The 15,139-nt window shown below is 40.8% G+C and overlaps 1 protein-coding gene across 1 annotated transcript; it reads right to left on the reverse strand.

The window, feature by feature from the left end:
* Positions 1–4,102: 4,102 nt before the first annotated feature.
* Positions 4,103–15,013, reverse strand: ZUP1 (zinc finger containing ubiquitin peptidase 1). The gene is given in 10 exon segments (XM_030030057.2): positions 4,103–4,879; positions 6,112–6,332; positions 6,670–6,821; positions 7,484–7,652; positions 7,974–8,162; positions 9,927–10,095; positions 10,818–10,927; positions 11,889–12,005; positions 14,670–14,802; positions 14,804–15,013. Coding segments are annotated over 10 exon segments (1,503 nt in total). The 5' UTR covers positions 14,999–15,013; the 3' UTR covers positions 4,103–4,831.
* Between the last annotated feature and the right edge of the window lie 126 nt (positions 15,014–15,139).

Raw genomic sequence — 15,139 nt, forward strand, 5'->3', positions numbered from 1 at the left:
AGCAAGTGCATAGCAAACAAATTAGGTGATGGTCCACGTTATTTAAAATAAATCCCTGCCATAGATTCTTAGCCCTTATTTCCATGCCTTCTCTTCTTCAGAAAATATTAAACTCAAAATATTCTGAGCCCACATAGCCTCTTGAAAGAAAATAAAGGCCCCTGAAGGCTATTTTATGATCATATTATTTATTTAGGTGCAATAATACCTCATAAACACATCATTTAACAGCTACCTTTGGTTTCAGATTATCTAAATCAAAGTACACATTTAAAGGTAAAAAAGTAATAAACTCTTGGAATTCATCTGTGCAGCTGGAAAGCATTATCTTTTGGCAAACTACAAAAGCACTGCACATTAGCCATGGCCTCACCTATCATCTGACAAGCAATATGTTGCCAGCCTCCATGACAGGGCAAGAGTGACAAAGAACTGAGTTTTCTCCCCAATTCCTCTGTATGCAGAGGTATCTCTCTACATAGCACATGGAATGGGTCACTGTCAGTCATGGATGTGCTGCATGAAAAGCAGGAAACTTGATCAGGGAGCGGTTGCATACCGATGTTGTGTTCCTTCCTCAAGCAGGAGCTTTACGATATTTCCTCTTCCATTTATTTGGGAGAAACTTAGTATTTTACACAATAGTAACCGCTTTGCTTAAGTGACACTGGGTAAACCCTTGTCTTTTCTCTCTTCAGGAAATCCTCCAGATTTGATTTCTCTAACCTGATTATGCTTTTGAAGGAATGAATAAAGATGACTAACCTATCCTTAAATTTTCTATAGACACAGATAGTCTGCAAGAAATTTTTTCTTTTAAACTCAGGGAAGATATATTACCTTAAAACATTAATTAGATGTGATTTAGAAACAGGTACAAATTCTCCATGAGGGTGAATTTATCACCCAAGATGCTAGAATAGGCAGAGATGAATGCTGCCTTTGTGCTGACACTACAGAGTAATGAAGCACTGATGTATGACACCTGACAGCTTTTAGGAAACAAATGCTTCCCAGCTGGAACCTGAGCCCTCTCAGCACTTGCTGCTTAGCAATACATATGATATGAAGAATACTGGTTTTATACTTAGGGCTCAAATGGCAGTGGTTCTTCATAGTAACACCCTTCTCTAAACTCTTCATCTCTAGAATCTGACTGCCATTAAAAAAATATAAAAAACCTTTATTTGCTGTGCTTGCACGGAAAACGCAGTGTAACCCATGTAGTGTTGTCTGAACATTCTCTGTGTATGAAAACTATTATGAAATAACCATGAGACGGAATTAAAACTTATCATTTCTCTGCAGTCTACAGATGCCTCCTGCACAACTCCCTGGGATTTCCCCATGCTACCTGCAGAAAGGAAAGGAACGGTACTGAAATAAAATGCTCCAAAACACCCCGTACAGGTGAGCTCTTGTCTGCACAGAGGAAATAATCACTTTCAGGGCTGGAGGGTGCAATGAAATTCACTGCCAGATAGCCTAAGAGAATAATTAGAATGCGTTAAAATCGTTCTGTGAGAAAAACCTAGGGGTCACCAAAATCCACATTTTTCACTGGAACCTTCAATTAGGAACATGTAATCTGAAAATGCTTCTCTCTAAAGCAATGTGAATTAGAATTAAACACTAGAATTAGCAGAATATTACTAGCATACTAGAAGTAGATGACTTGATTTTCAAAATAATGTTCACATTAAAGTCTCTATAACTTCTTAGTATTATAGTATATAAAAAAGTACTTGGACAAGTCGTATATAAGATAAATTGAGTATAAATAGACAAAACAGAATGAAACATTTTGCCCCCAAAATTTTGAATTTACAAAGAGTTTTGACATTGCTCCCAAGGAGAAGTGAACACATTTTCAAAATCATGGTAAAACAGTTAGAGCTTCTGACAAACCCGAGTGGCAATTATCACAATAATCACCTGAAGCTTTTCCGAGAGTTAGTTTACTCCATGTAAAGAATAAACTGCTTCAGCACTCGATGTATAGCAGACTCAGGAGGCCTTTCAGTAATCAGTTTATGCTCGGTCTTGCATATGTTCGCAGACACTCCTTCAGTGCTTTTTTCAGGGAACACAATTTGCAGCTGAACACGAGCAGCTAGGACCCCCAGCAATGACAAGCCTCTGTGATTTACTTCTGATTACAAAAGTGTACTACTCCTTCCCAGTTGTCCTGCTGCCTGGGAAGAGAAAAGCGGATCAAAGTCCTTCTTGGAATTTCAGGAACACGCCATCAGTTTCTTCACCCAAGTGGTTAACCAAATACTTAGGGTCTTGCAAATAGATCCAAACAGGATCCTGTTGTTTCTCTGAGGCAACTATTTGCAAAGAAGATAAAAAGTTCAGCTTCTGTGAACCTAGGGGAGCCTGGTGATAAGAGGCAACATCCCTTAAGCAGTTATTTTAGTTAGCATTGAGCCCAAATGCACTCGTTCTCTCTCAGGGCAAACTCTTGGTAGTGATTCAGGCTGTAAGTCCTGGGTCTCGTTAGGGTTGTTTTAATGTTTTGTTACCCGCCAGTCTTCTTTCCAGTGGTGTCCAGCTTATGTTTGAAAGTTACCCCATTACCCTGCCCCAGCTGCAATTCCCTGAAAAGGCTATTGTTTGTTCTACCATGATTACCCTGGTTGGTCAGACCTTTACATGGCATTCCTGGGGTCAAGCTGAAACAAGTGACACCAGGAACTTGACCTTAATAAATCTGTAATTAGGCCTGTGTTGCTCTGACAATACCAGAGCGCTTGTTAAAAAACACAAGAATGAACAAACACAAAAACAACCCAAACAAACAAACAAATTAAAAAATCCACAATAAACCAAACCAAAACACAACAAAATTTTGGAGGACCTTGGCATAAGTTCGTGCTTACACAAGGAATCAAGTATCTCAAATTGTTGGTTGCTGTCCAGGTGGTGCCAGGAATTGCCACTGCAAGAGCCCTTGCAGAGGCATCTTCAGCTGGATCAAGTGAACCTCCCACTCTTCTGCTCACTTATAATCTAGCTGCCCCCTGGCAATTATGGAGGAATCAAACAGAATGTACAAGCCATTACGAACAGATATTTCAAATTTGCATGTTAAAGCATTTCACTGAAACACCAGCTTAGTCCCAATGGCAGTTTGAACACTTAAGTGCTGGGGCTGAGCTGCAATTCCTGCTTCTTACGCTTACGCATTGGGGTACACCGTCAGACGGGTAAAGAACATGCTCGGTCTGGAATTAGCAGAGGCTTAGCCAGGAATAGACTCAGCCCCAGTCACAGGGCAGGTGAGGGAACAGCGCAGAAGAGATTGAAGTGTATCCGTGAGAAGTTAAATGATCGCATGGCTGCAGAACTTCACATGGCGTAACAACATGTGCCACACAGACCGGGGCTAATAGGTGAGCTGATGGTCCCCCAATTCCCAGGAACTCTGTCCCTAGTCTTAGCCCCTCCAGCGTCCTAAATATTTAAGCCCTTCACAGGTTACAGGCCACTTCTACATACCTACTGAAATTAATATATTTTCATAAGTAAAGTGTTTTACTTTCATGCATGTTTCAGAAATTTTTTTTATTTATGGGATTGTAATATCTTTACATGTTCATGTGTTTCACTACTTCCAAAAATTACTAGTTCTTATTGCCAGAGCATATTAAACATGACAGAAACAGGTTAAAGGTAAGACACCTACATCTAGATGTCAACATGGAAGAGAGTGTAAATGAAAGGGAAGCATCTAAGCTCTAGCTACAGTAAACAGATGCTATGGGGTGATTCAGTTGCTTAAGCAAAGGCATCTAGTGCTATTTGCAACACACTCGACCATCCCTCCCAGCCTCCAGCTGCCCTGCTGGAGAGGCATGACTCTCACATTCAGCCAGAGCAGGACGTCTCAGATACAGCAGGGTGCCTCAGACATCCAAGATACTTGTTTCAGCAGCTAGCTCCAGTCTCTTAAATGGCACTAAGCCTGCACAATAAAGCCTCTAGTCAACAGTCAGTTCAAATGTCCTTTTGAGATGCCTCCGAGACCCAGGGGATGTACATTATAAAACACACACAAAAACAGAAATTAAAGAAGGATGAAATAAAGATGAAATACTTATTTTTAAAAATATTTTTTATTTTTTCATGGTACAAAATAAGTATTTTCTTTCTACACCCAATGGATTCTCTTGCACAGCCCCTAAAGCACATGCACCCCACTTTGGACACCACTATCTTAGACCTCACAGCCAATGCTAACACTGAACTACCTTGTAAGCACACATGTTCATGTTTACAAGTTCAGTGGTAAACTAATCCCTGGTGGAACAGACTGTATTGTGAAATCACTGAACTGTCTCTGTACTTTGCAAATAGTTGCAGGAGAATTTGCTGAGGCATAATAGATATCTGTTGATCAAATTTGGTAAGAAATAGGGCACTGGCCACAGAGGCAGCATAAACATATTTACAGAGGTAAACCATGACCAGGTACTCCAATAAAGTAGTTCCATAGTATCTTTATCCACTGCTTACTGACAGTTAACTACAGTGCATAGTTTGCTATGGGATGGTAGGTGTTGCTTGGTCATTTGAGCAACTAAGAAAATACCAAATTTTCTAGTAAGACAAGGACTGTAATACTTCAGTTACAGATTCAACAGGAGGGCAGAGTTTTGATTGAAGATCAAAACTACAAGTTCACTCCAGTGTTGTGCTTCTCCAGAGCCCCCAGCTATTTTTGGAGACGTAGTTTAAGTCTAGGAATTGTTGAGTTAGGGTCACAGTCTGGAAGTTTAATGTTTTGCATCCAGCAAATTCCAGGAAGAGGTAATAAAGACATCCTTTAAGGAATCTTCTCTGATGTTAAGACCTGAGAATCATGGCAGCGAGCCTAAAAATAGGTGAGGAGAGGGGAAAGAGAATAGTTTAATGAACAAAAATACCACTTTAAGGACCATTTTCCAAATTAGTAGTTTAGTAAGCTTAACAAGTATAAGGGGTCATATTTCATCTTAATTACATAGGAGCTTTCAAGACAAAATTCTAAATAACCGATATTTTTTAATATAAATCAAATCTTTGAAAAGAGGAAACAAAAACTGAAACCAAACAAAATCCCACACACAAATCCCATACAACACTCTTCTTTTTACTGTGTCCTGAATTTTAAAGCTTTTGCCAGTAGGAGGAAGACAGGATGGCTGTGTTTCACTGATATTTCTGACATGTTTGGGGCCAGAAAACACTTAAGACAATACCTCATTTCAATATACAGATGTTAAATACAGTTGAGCGGGTGACTCAGTCACCAGTTATTTCCTAGTTTACATAGAAGTCTGTCCTGGAGCTTGAACACACTGAACGGTGCTGATAAGACACCACAGAATTGGAACATGGGTCCTCAGAATCAATTTGTTAGTGTAGGAAAGAGAAAGCTTAAGAAACAAAACTTACATCTGACATTCAGCTGAAAACTTCTAAGGTCTTAAAAAGTTACAATGCCCAAAGTGAAACATGTGGATCGGATTTACAAAAATGCCAACAGCTCAAACATACAAGTTGCTCAGAGCTGCATTTTGAATATATGAAGTTCTACGTATTTCCAGAAAGCAGAATGCACTAGTTCTAATGTCGAAGCTGAGGAGACATGGGATGGTTAGGCCTCATTATCTGCACGCCTTGTTCTTCAACTATCAAAGGCTGATAGACACCACATAGCTTTACAAAGTTGCAGTAAAAACCCCTGAAGATAATTTTGGAATACGAATGGTTTGCAAGTATCTTATATGCCCACAATAAGCTATTTAGGATAAAACATTGTAAGGAAAAAAAAAAGCTTAATTTACATGTGCAAACAGCTGCAAGCTTCATGAAAGATTTAGACGTTGTCAGTTACATCAAGGTGGCATGCACTTACATGCAAAACTTCCTTGGTCTTGGTATCCTGTGATTACTCAATTCACAGAGAATAAGCAAATAGTAGCAGAGAATAAGAACGAGGAAAGTGAAGAGATGAAAAAAATTCACCACACAACCACATATGCATATGCATTTGAGTATTAGAGAAGAGATGCAGATTCTCTTAAATTTTCTTAGACAGAAACTATTCTCCGAAATACTTACAGCTTTCTCTTCCAATGAGAGTACACCATCTATAGCCACTATCTGGTATTGCTTTTCTTTTAAGCTACCCACAAATTTCCGAAGGAGTTTGAGACTAGTACCATCACTGTTTTGTTTTAGCAGTTTCTGCATTTCTTGTGACGGGCATCCCGGGTCAAACAGTAGCAAACATAAGGTTTTGTTCTTCCTCTCTTCTATTCCAACAACTGTGCGACTATGACCTAATTTCAAAATAGAGTTTCAGTTTTTTAAAACCACATAAATCCCATTCCTTGTAGCATACTACTTATTTTCAGATCAAGGAAGATATTACTTGAAATTGAATAAGGTAGTTATAAGTAAAGAGCAGATGTCAAAAAGTTGAGATCCCAGTCACACCCAGCTCTTCCATCCAATAAAAATACAAACTTTAATGTTGCTCTTACTAAATAAAAAATAACAGGAAATAAAGCCATGCCTTCATGTAAATGAAGAAGGAACATAAAATGCTGCTCTGAATTGCAGCACATATAAAGAAAGATAGAGAAGAGAAAGAAACCAGCATATTGTGATACTGACCTTGATGTTGCAAGTAGATAGGTGGTTTGGAAGTACACGCTACCTTCGCACCACCTTCATTATCTGTAGAATAGTAACGCAAAATCCACTCGAATAAACGAGGGTGTGTACCCATAGGGCCAGTTGGTTTGTGAAAGTCAATGATTTGACACCTACAGAACATTTAGAATGAAAACAACAATAAAATCTCAAGAGGTTGTTTGTTAAAACAACTTTTTCACCTCTCAGTCCTTTCCTCCTGCAATTGTAAACACAGCAATTCCAGGCGTCAAGTGGTCATTACCACTGTTTTGTTTTTTTTTTTAAATACAGGAGTATGGGACACAATTACAAAGCAATGCAATATATACTGTTCAAAACTGGAAGATTTATTCTATAACAAAGAAACACCTGTTCAGTCTAACAAGAACTTGTAAAGCTTGCAAAAACTAAAATGTTTGATTTTTTGTGTGATACATGTACACTAGAGAATCCAATTAACAGCTTTCAGAATTATGCAAGTTAATAGTTGAAATTCAGATTCTTCTTGAGAATAAACTTCTAAAAGAAATTAAGTTTTTAATCAATGTTTGATTTTATGCATATATGGCATCATTTTTCATCAAGTCTCAATGATCTAAGCAGTTATTCAATTTATGTACCTGCATAAGTAGTTACACAGGTTTATACTGCGCTAAATCAGATCTGTTATAGGTTGATTAAATTTAAAGCCACTAAGGTGGCTTTGTCATCACACCATTGGCAATTCTGACCTTTAAAGGTACAGCACTTAAAAATAACAAAAACAACAACAACAACAAAAAGCAATATTTACTTTATCCTGAGACTGGTTAACAGTGAATAAATTTCACATGCTCCTATCCATGCTTTGGAACCGTGTAACCTGTTGTTGAAGTGAGATGCCCCATGAGGATCAAAGCCTTCTCTCCAGGCATCTTCAATCATGGACTGAATCTTTGGTATACTGGGAATTAGTGTGGTATCTGGAACAGAAAAAGCTTTTGAATTGTGGTTACAGTTACTGAAATAGTGTATTAATTAAAAATATTCGGCTTCTTTTACTAGAGGCAATTGATGATACATAGATGCACCAAAAAAACCTAAAGCTAAAACTTCAACCACATCATGCCTTGCCAGTATTCACCCCTCTGATTCTTTCCACAGCAAGTTCCAGTGGTATAACAAGCATTTAATAGGTAACATTGACCTAATAAGCCTTGCTGTGTAAATGAAAAGGTAAAACATCAGTCAGTAGGTTGTCATCTGAGGTACGTGAAACAAACAGGCAGCTTTTTGTTTAATACCTCTCAAGCAGTCATTATACAAGCTGTTTTGCAACAGTGAGGAAAGGAGCATTTGGAAATTCCTGTAACCGCAACCCCAGCCTCTGTCGCCCAAAGATGAGTGGAAGTGATCTACTCCTGTTGAAAGCCATACATGCCTCACATCTTTGTTTTCGTTCTGATAGTACTTGCACAATGCTTCAATGACTCCTAAAAGAAGACCAAATATAAAGTTTATCTGTAAAATGAACTACAAAATGTGCCAGAAAAAGATTCTTTCCCCAGCTTGGAACAGATACAGAGATTGTCTTAACAATTTATTTTAAAACTTCTAAGTGATCCTACATTACATCTAGAACCCAAATCACAAAACCAGTGGACACTGCACCTATTTCATTTTGATGGTCTTTACTTTGATGAATTTATGTACTATGAAGCTTTCAGAATTCAATCTATTTTTTCCACTGCTGCTACACAATGACAATTCTAAACTAAACAGCTTGGGCTACGTTATAAACTGTGATAAACACAGGAACTATTACAATGAAATTACTACAATGAAACAGGAAAAGTAATGTCACCAATAAAGCATTTCTATGCCACTGCCACCTCCAGTACAACATCCCCACAAAAACATGGAAATACTGATGCATACTATGTAATCCTTTTATTCCCCCCAAATTATTTGCCCTGGAGAAACTAAGACAAGAAAAGGAATAGCAGAGAATTTGAGAATTACTGTAAATATGTTAAAAAAAGAAAATCTACTGGCAGGGTATTCCAAATCCTCCTTTGTTACATAAAAGAACATGCTTGGGAATGCTCTCTCCAATCTGTATATGTAAATTCTCAAAGGCCCTTTATTGTCATGCTATTGTGAAGACAATCATTCCATAGCCATCATTTTCTGAATTCCTCTCTGAAGTCTAAATCATTACCAAGAATGAAAACTCTAAATGTATTATTTCCACTCAATACATTTTATAGAAGAAATTTTCTTTTACCTGTCAAGAACCAAATGAATATTTTGTAAGCTAGAACCACTAGCAACAAGCTAAAAGACTTTTGAACTGTGGTCTTGGCAAGTAAAGACAAGGAAGGCTTTTGAAAGGGACATAGAAATGCATTGGCACTGTATTTTTGTACCAATTATAAAACATTTCAAAGAAGATGTATCAAGTAGATGTCTACTCCTCCCAGTCCTCTCTTGGACTTTGTAATCAGGTGAACACTGTGCTTACCTGGGACCAGCTTACATGATACTACAACTAACTGAAACACAAGATAAAAAGCTTCTCTAAATTTTAACAACTACGCTAGCTTAGGAACCAGTAAGTACTAAGTAATAAACAAGCATACACTCAAGGACAACCGACTTGTAGTAAGACATTTGCATCTTTTGATACATATGGTAATGGCTTTAAACTGAAAGAGGGTAGATTTAGATTAGATGTAGGGAAGGTGGTCTTCACTGTGAGAGTAGTGAGACATTGGAACAGGTTGCCCAGAGAGGTTGTGGATGCCCCATCCCTGGCAGTGTTCAAGGCCGGGTTGGATGGGGCTTTGGGCAACCTGGTCCAGTGGAAGGTGTCCCTGCCCATGACAGGGGGGTTGGAACTAGATGGTCTTTAAAGGTCCCTTCCAACCCAAACCATTCTATGAGTCTATGATATTGTATTTGGGCCCTTAACCAGACAACTTGGTTCCAAGGTTCCATAGAAAAAAAAAAAAAGAAAAAAAAAAAAAGAAGGAAAAAAGTCTTCAAGTTAGAATAAAGATTAGAAACATACCAAGCTCTAATTTGCTTATTAGTTTAGGACTAAAATGATATAGATTGATCTAGAAAATAAGGATTAGAATTAGGATGCAACTAATATTAAACATCCAATTATATGCTTTGTTAAAGACAGGTTTGGTCACTACAACCTAGGTCTAAAAAGTAGTCGTAGTTGTATACGATTTCAGCATTTTTACCTGAGGTCTTTGTCTTCCCATCATCTATACCAAAAGCCAAACATTCCATCATGTCAGCTTTTCTCTTGTGATATTCAAAAGGCTGCATTCTTCCTCTATCAACTTCCCTTTCCATATTCTTTAGGAATTGCTGCTTGTAGCCTCCAGAATTATCCAAGCCATACTGTCTCTGTTAGGGATGGAATGTACATGATTTAAATCACATTTTTTAAAAATTCACATCTAGTGATTTTGAGAAGCTGCATGTACAACCAGCAACTTTGAAAAATAGCGAACTGTGAGACGTAAAAACTTCAGATTTATGATATTTTAGAGCTGAAGACCAAGCTTCACTCCTCAGTAGGAACGTGGGACTAGGAAAGCCACACCTGGAAGAGCAGGTACGTCCCTATTCTTCCTCTTGGGCAGAGAGCCATTGGCACAGAGACAGTCAATGGCCAGGAGGTAGTGGGAGCGGGAAATGAGCTATCAGGGCTGTCAGGTGGGAGGGAGAGGGGAGCAGGACCTAGCAGGGCAGTGGTCACTGGAGCAGGTGATGGTATCCAGGAAGAGGATAGCCAGGATGCTCAGGGCCTCAGGCGCTCTCCCAGGGAATATGCTCCGGGCTGCACTGGAAGGCAGAGCACTAGAGCTGAGCCGAGTACAGTACGAGGTGAGGCAGCAGGCGTGCTGGGACCCCCACTGAGAGCAGTACGGCATGCGCAGGGAGCACCCAGCCCCAACCTGAGTCAGGCTGCCTGCAACCCACTCCTGCGCTACTACCTCAACACAGCCTGTCTGACTGCACAGGTCTGACCTGGTATGGCCATTCCAGGTCACTACAGTTCCAAGATACTCAGCTTCTAACGGCACAACCGTTCAAAATTTTACCATTTAGAAATATTACTGTACCTGCAGCTTTTTAAATTCTTCCCTCTCTCGCTTCTCCTCTTCTGATCTCTGCTGTTTATCTTCTTCAGTTTGGAGCCATTGAGCCAGTTCTAGATCTCTTATGTTTCCACCTACCCAGGAAAAACATTCCAAAGACAGAGGACTTGATCAGGAGGTTAACAATGCTTTGATGGATCATTTATTTAATTTTTAAAGGTTCTTTTCTAAGCAGACATACATAAACACAACTGGGCATTAATTTTAGGAGATGCATCCCACATTATTTTGAGCTATTAGCAACGAACACCAAACAGAACTGACTGCATTCAATCTCCCAAGACTCAGACTCTTGACTCGGACAAAGTTTACGCAGTCGCAGGAGCAATTACTTGGTAAATAATGCATGTACCTCTACTACTTAGAAAACAGCTTTTGTTACTATGTTTCACTTCACTGTTAGCAAGAAGTCCCAGTTTCTTGAATACCACACACTTATTAGCTTCTAGGATCACTGCCAGCAGTCTCATAACAAAGTGACAAAAACAAATTTAGAATCAGTGAACTGGATAGGAAATCTCTAGGATTTTATTAGCCATGCTAATAAATAAAATTAATTTTGATTCCTTTACTTTACTTTATCGCTATGACTAATGAATCAGCACAAGCATTTAGAGAAAAGAACTGAGAAAAAAAATTGAAGTTTTCATAAGCTATAGATTTTCAGCTCATCACACTGGAATGTGCCACTTTAAATTCCATGTATGTAAACCTTTTATAGAGCTAGAAAAAAAATACATAATATGGCTGTCTTTTAAACATATGTCATTGGAAGTTTTAGTTTTGGCTAACATACAGTGCATTTACTTAACAAGCATGCATAGACAAATATTTCTTTTAGCGTGTGCAATTAAGTAGAGCACTTGGGCAAGTGATAGAACTTGCTATTAACTGTTACCTTCATTATGTATGTGTCCAGTTCTCTTTTTAAATAAGGACATATTTAGTTTAAATTTTGTCTGAGATTCTATACTGCAACATGCAAATACTTGTAAATGCTTTCAAGTATTGTCAAGCCTGTATCCTTTCATGTACCTTCCGAAAAGCTATGTTCCTCTAAGTGTAAATCCACATGTTCTTCAAGAATCTGAATGTTTGTACAGGTAAGACTGCACATTGGACATTCATACAGCTGTTCACCATTTTCTGTGTCTGAAAAAGAAATGCAGTTTCTTGATCAATGCAGTTCTTGGTTTTTGTGAGAATCAACCCCCCAATTGATATACAGTCAAAGATAAATACACAGAAATAAAAGTTGTGTTGCCATTGATATTTCCCAGTGAAAGGCAGTAAATTCTAAACAGCTGTTACTCTCTTAACCATTTAAGAATTTGTATCTAAATACCTGACAATTTTAAGACGTATTTTCCTTCTTTCTATTAATCAAGTTTTGCCCCATTTACTTTATAGATCACAATTTTCTGTGATAATATCCGTATTAAGAAATGCTTAGTCTGAAATATCAAACCGGTAACGAAAAGATCTGTCCTGCTAACAGAAGAACACTTGGTTACAAAACTTTAATATTCGTGTGATAACACAGCAGTTGGCGGGCAGAAAGAATAAAGTAAAACGTGTTGTCATTCTTACTTCGTTGGTCTTTCTGCATCTCCTCAAATAAATATTCTTTCTGCAGTTTTAGTATTATTGTTGAAGAGTACCATATAGAGTAGGTAAGGTTCAAAACAACTTCTGGAGATCACCTCGACCCTCAAAGCAGGGTCAAATTAAACAGGTTAAGTTACATAGGGCCTTTTCCAGTCAGTTTTTTTAATAACTCCAAGGATAGACACCCCACAGGCTCCCCAGACAACTTATTCCACTGTTTGACCGCTCTCACAATAAAAAAACCAAAAACGTTCTTGCGTTTAAATGGCATTTCCTGTATTTCAGCTTATGCCCACTGCCTGTTGTCCTGTCACTGGGCACCACAGAGAAGAGCCTGACTCCATCTTTACTGCCCTCCTTTTGAGTCCCTAGATTTTACTTGCACTTTCCTAGGTTTCATAAAATACAGGCATTAATATGGTATGTTAGCTGTTTCTGGAAAGTGTTTGCCCAAGCTAAAAGTTCATGACTGGCCAGAGGAAAACTTGATGGTATAATAATCTAAATTCACCAGCAACATTTTGCATAACACTGCAAACATAGTTTCCTGAAATACACTATGTACATAATAAAAAACAAAACAAAACACCCTTAATGCAACTATTTTTAAAATAGAAATTGACATGCAGGCAAACAAGCAAGTTATTTATTCTCTCTGCATTACTGGCACCCATAGAAGTAAGATATTCAATGCTGAGATCTCTTTTGGTTGCTGTCCTGGTTTCAGCTGGAATAGAGTTAATTTTCTTCCTAGTGGCTGGTACAGTGCTGTGTTTTGGGTTCAGCATGAGAAGAATGTTGATAACACACTGATGTTTTCAGTTTTTGCTAAGTAGTGTTTAGACTAAGTCAAGGATTTTTCAGCTGGAGGGGCACAAGAAGTTGGGAGGGGACACAGCCAGGGCAGCTGACCCAAACTGGCCAACAGGGTATTCCATACCATGTGACATTGTGCCCAGTACATAAACTGGGGGGAATTGGCCTGGGGGGATCACTGCTCAGGAACTAGCTGGGCATCAGTCGGCAAGTGGTGAGCAATTGCATTGTGCATCGCTTGTTTTGTATATTCCAATCCTTTTACTATTATTAGTATTGTCATTTTATTATTATTATTATTATCATTATTAGTTTCTTCCTTTCCCTTCTATTAAACTGTTCTTATCTCAGACCACGAGTTCTACTTCCACTCTCCCCCCGATTCTCTCCCCCATCCCACTGGACAGGGAGGAGTGAGCGAGCAGCTGTGTGGTGCTTAGTTGCTGGCTGGGATTAAACTGTGACAATTGGGGCTTTTTTGTTTGTTTTGTTTTTTTAAGAAAAACATATTTTTAATCACAGACTATGCAGTGTGGTTGATTATACTGCCACATTCTGCATCCTCATCCTTGTTTGTTTTTCTTGTCAGTATATATAGCTTGTTACATCAAGAATGCTAGTCTTCTAAGAGAATTACCCACTAGCAGAGATGCTATTACTAAGTTTCTGAAATAGCTACCAGCAACTTTGGACAGTTAGTCAGAACAAAACTCTGACTGAGCTTAAAATAAAATACAGTATTCAAATAAATAACTATTTTCCTTACTCCAACTCTGTCCTCTAAAACATCTCTGTGGTCTCCAAACCAACGTTTAGTACTTCAGAGTGCTTCAGTGCCGGATTTTTCCTAGGTCTCTACTTCTAACTGAAAATTACCTTTCTGTAATGCGTACTGCAACTGCTGTACGGGACCCTGTCAAAGACAAGACTTCAAGAGGCCAGTCAAACCTTTGTGACCAAACGTACGTCAAGTAGGTAAAAACCGCGTCCCTATCACACAAAAGCTTTACGATTTGCTTTCATTGATACGGCCGGTGTATTTTGGGCACGCAAAACACTGCGGGTTCCTCTGCCTTGGCGTTCGTAGCCCTGCTCTGGAGCAGATTTTTTCCAGTGCCGCCCCCACGGCCTCCGCTCACTGTTCCCTCTCTCAGCGACTCCTCTCCACCGCCTTCAGCCACGGACCGCCCCCCCCCCCCCCCGTGCAGCTCTCCAGCTGCCCCCGCCGGCATGAAAGCGCAGCCCAAGAGGCGCTCCGCCTGCGGCCCCGACGCGGTGCACTCGCCCCCGGCCCTGGGTTCTCGCTCCCCGCCCGGGCGAGCGCGGCCAGCCCCAACCTCCGCGGGGCCCAGCCGCGACGACCCCCCCGCCGCCGCCGCCGCCGCCGCTCACCTGCCCCCGGGGCGCCCAGCAGGAGCCCGTGCCGCGCCCTGACGTGCGCCTCCAGCTCCCGCCCCGCCGCCTCCCCACAGAAAGGGCACTCGGGCAGCCCCTCGGCGAGATCGGGGGGGGGAGCGGCGGCGGCGGCGGGCGCCCGGCGGCCCCGGCTGCGGGTGAGCCGCCTCGACGTGCCGGCGGAGCTCGTCACAGCCCGGAGCGGCGGCGGCGGCGGCGCCGCAGAGAGGGCAGCGGGGCTGGCGGCCCAGGTGCGCACGCCGCCGGTGCCGCCGCACCGCCGCCTCCGAGGCCAGCGCCTGCCCGCAGAGATCGCACGCCAGCATCGCCCCGCCGCCGCCCGCCGCCTCCCCCGGGGCAGCGAAACCGTCGCGCTGCCGGCGTCACGTCCTGCCCCGCCCCGCCGCTGCCTCTGCCGGGAAGCGTCGTTTCCCCGCCCGGGGCGGGTGCCTGCGCGGCGCGGAGCC

This window comes from Aquila chrysaetos, chromosome 2 (assembly GCF_900496995.4).
Source record: "Aquila chrysaetos chrysaetos chromosome 2, bAquChr1.4, whole genome shotgun sequence".
NCBI classification, from domain to species: domain Eukaryota; kingdom Metazoa; phylum Chordata; class Aves; order Accipitriformes; family Accipitridae; genus Aquila; species Aquila chrysaetos.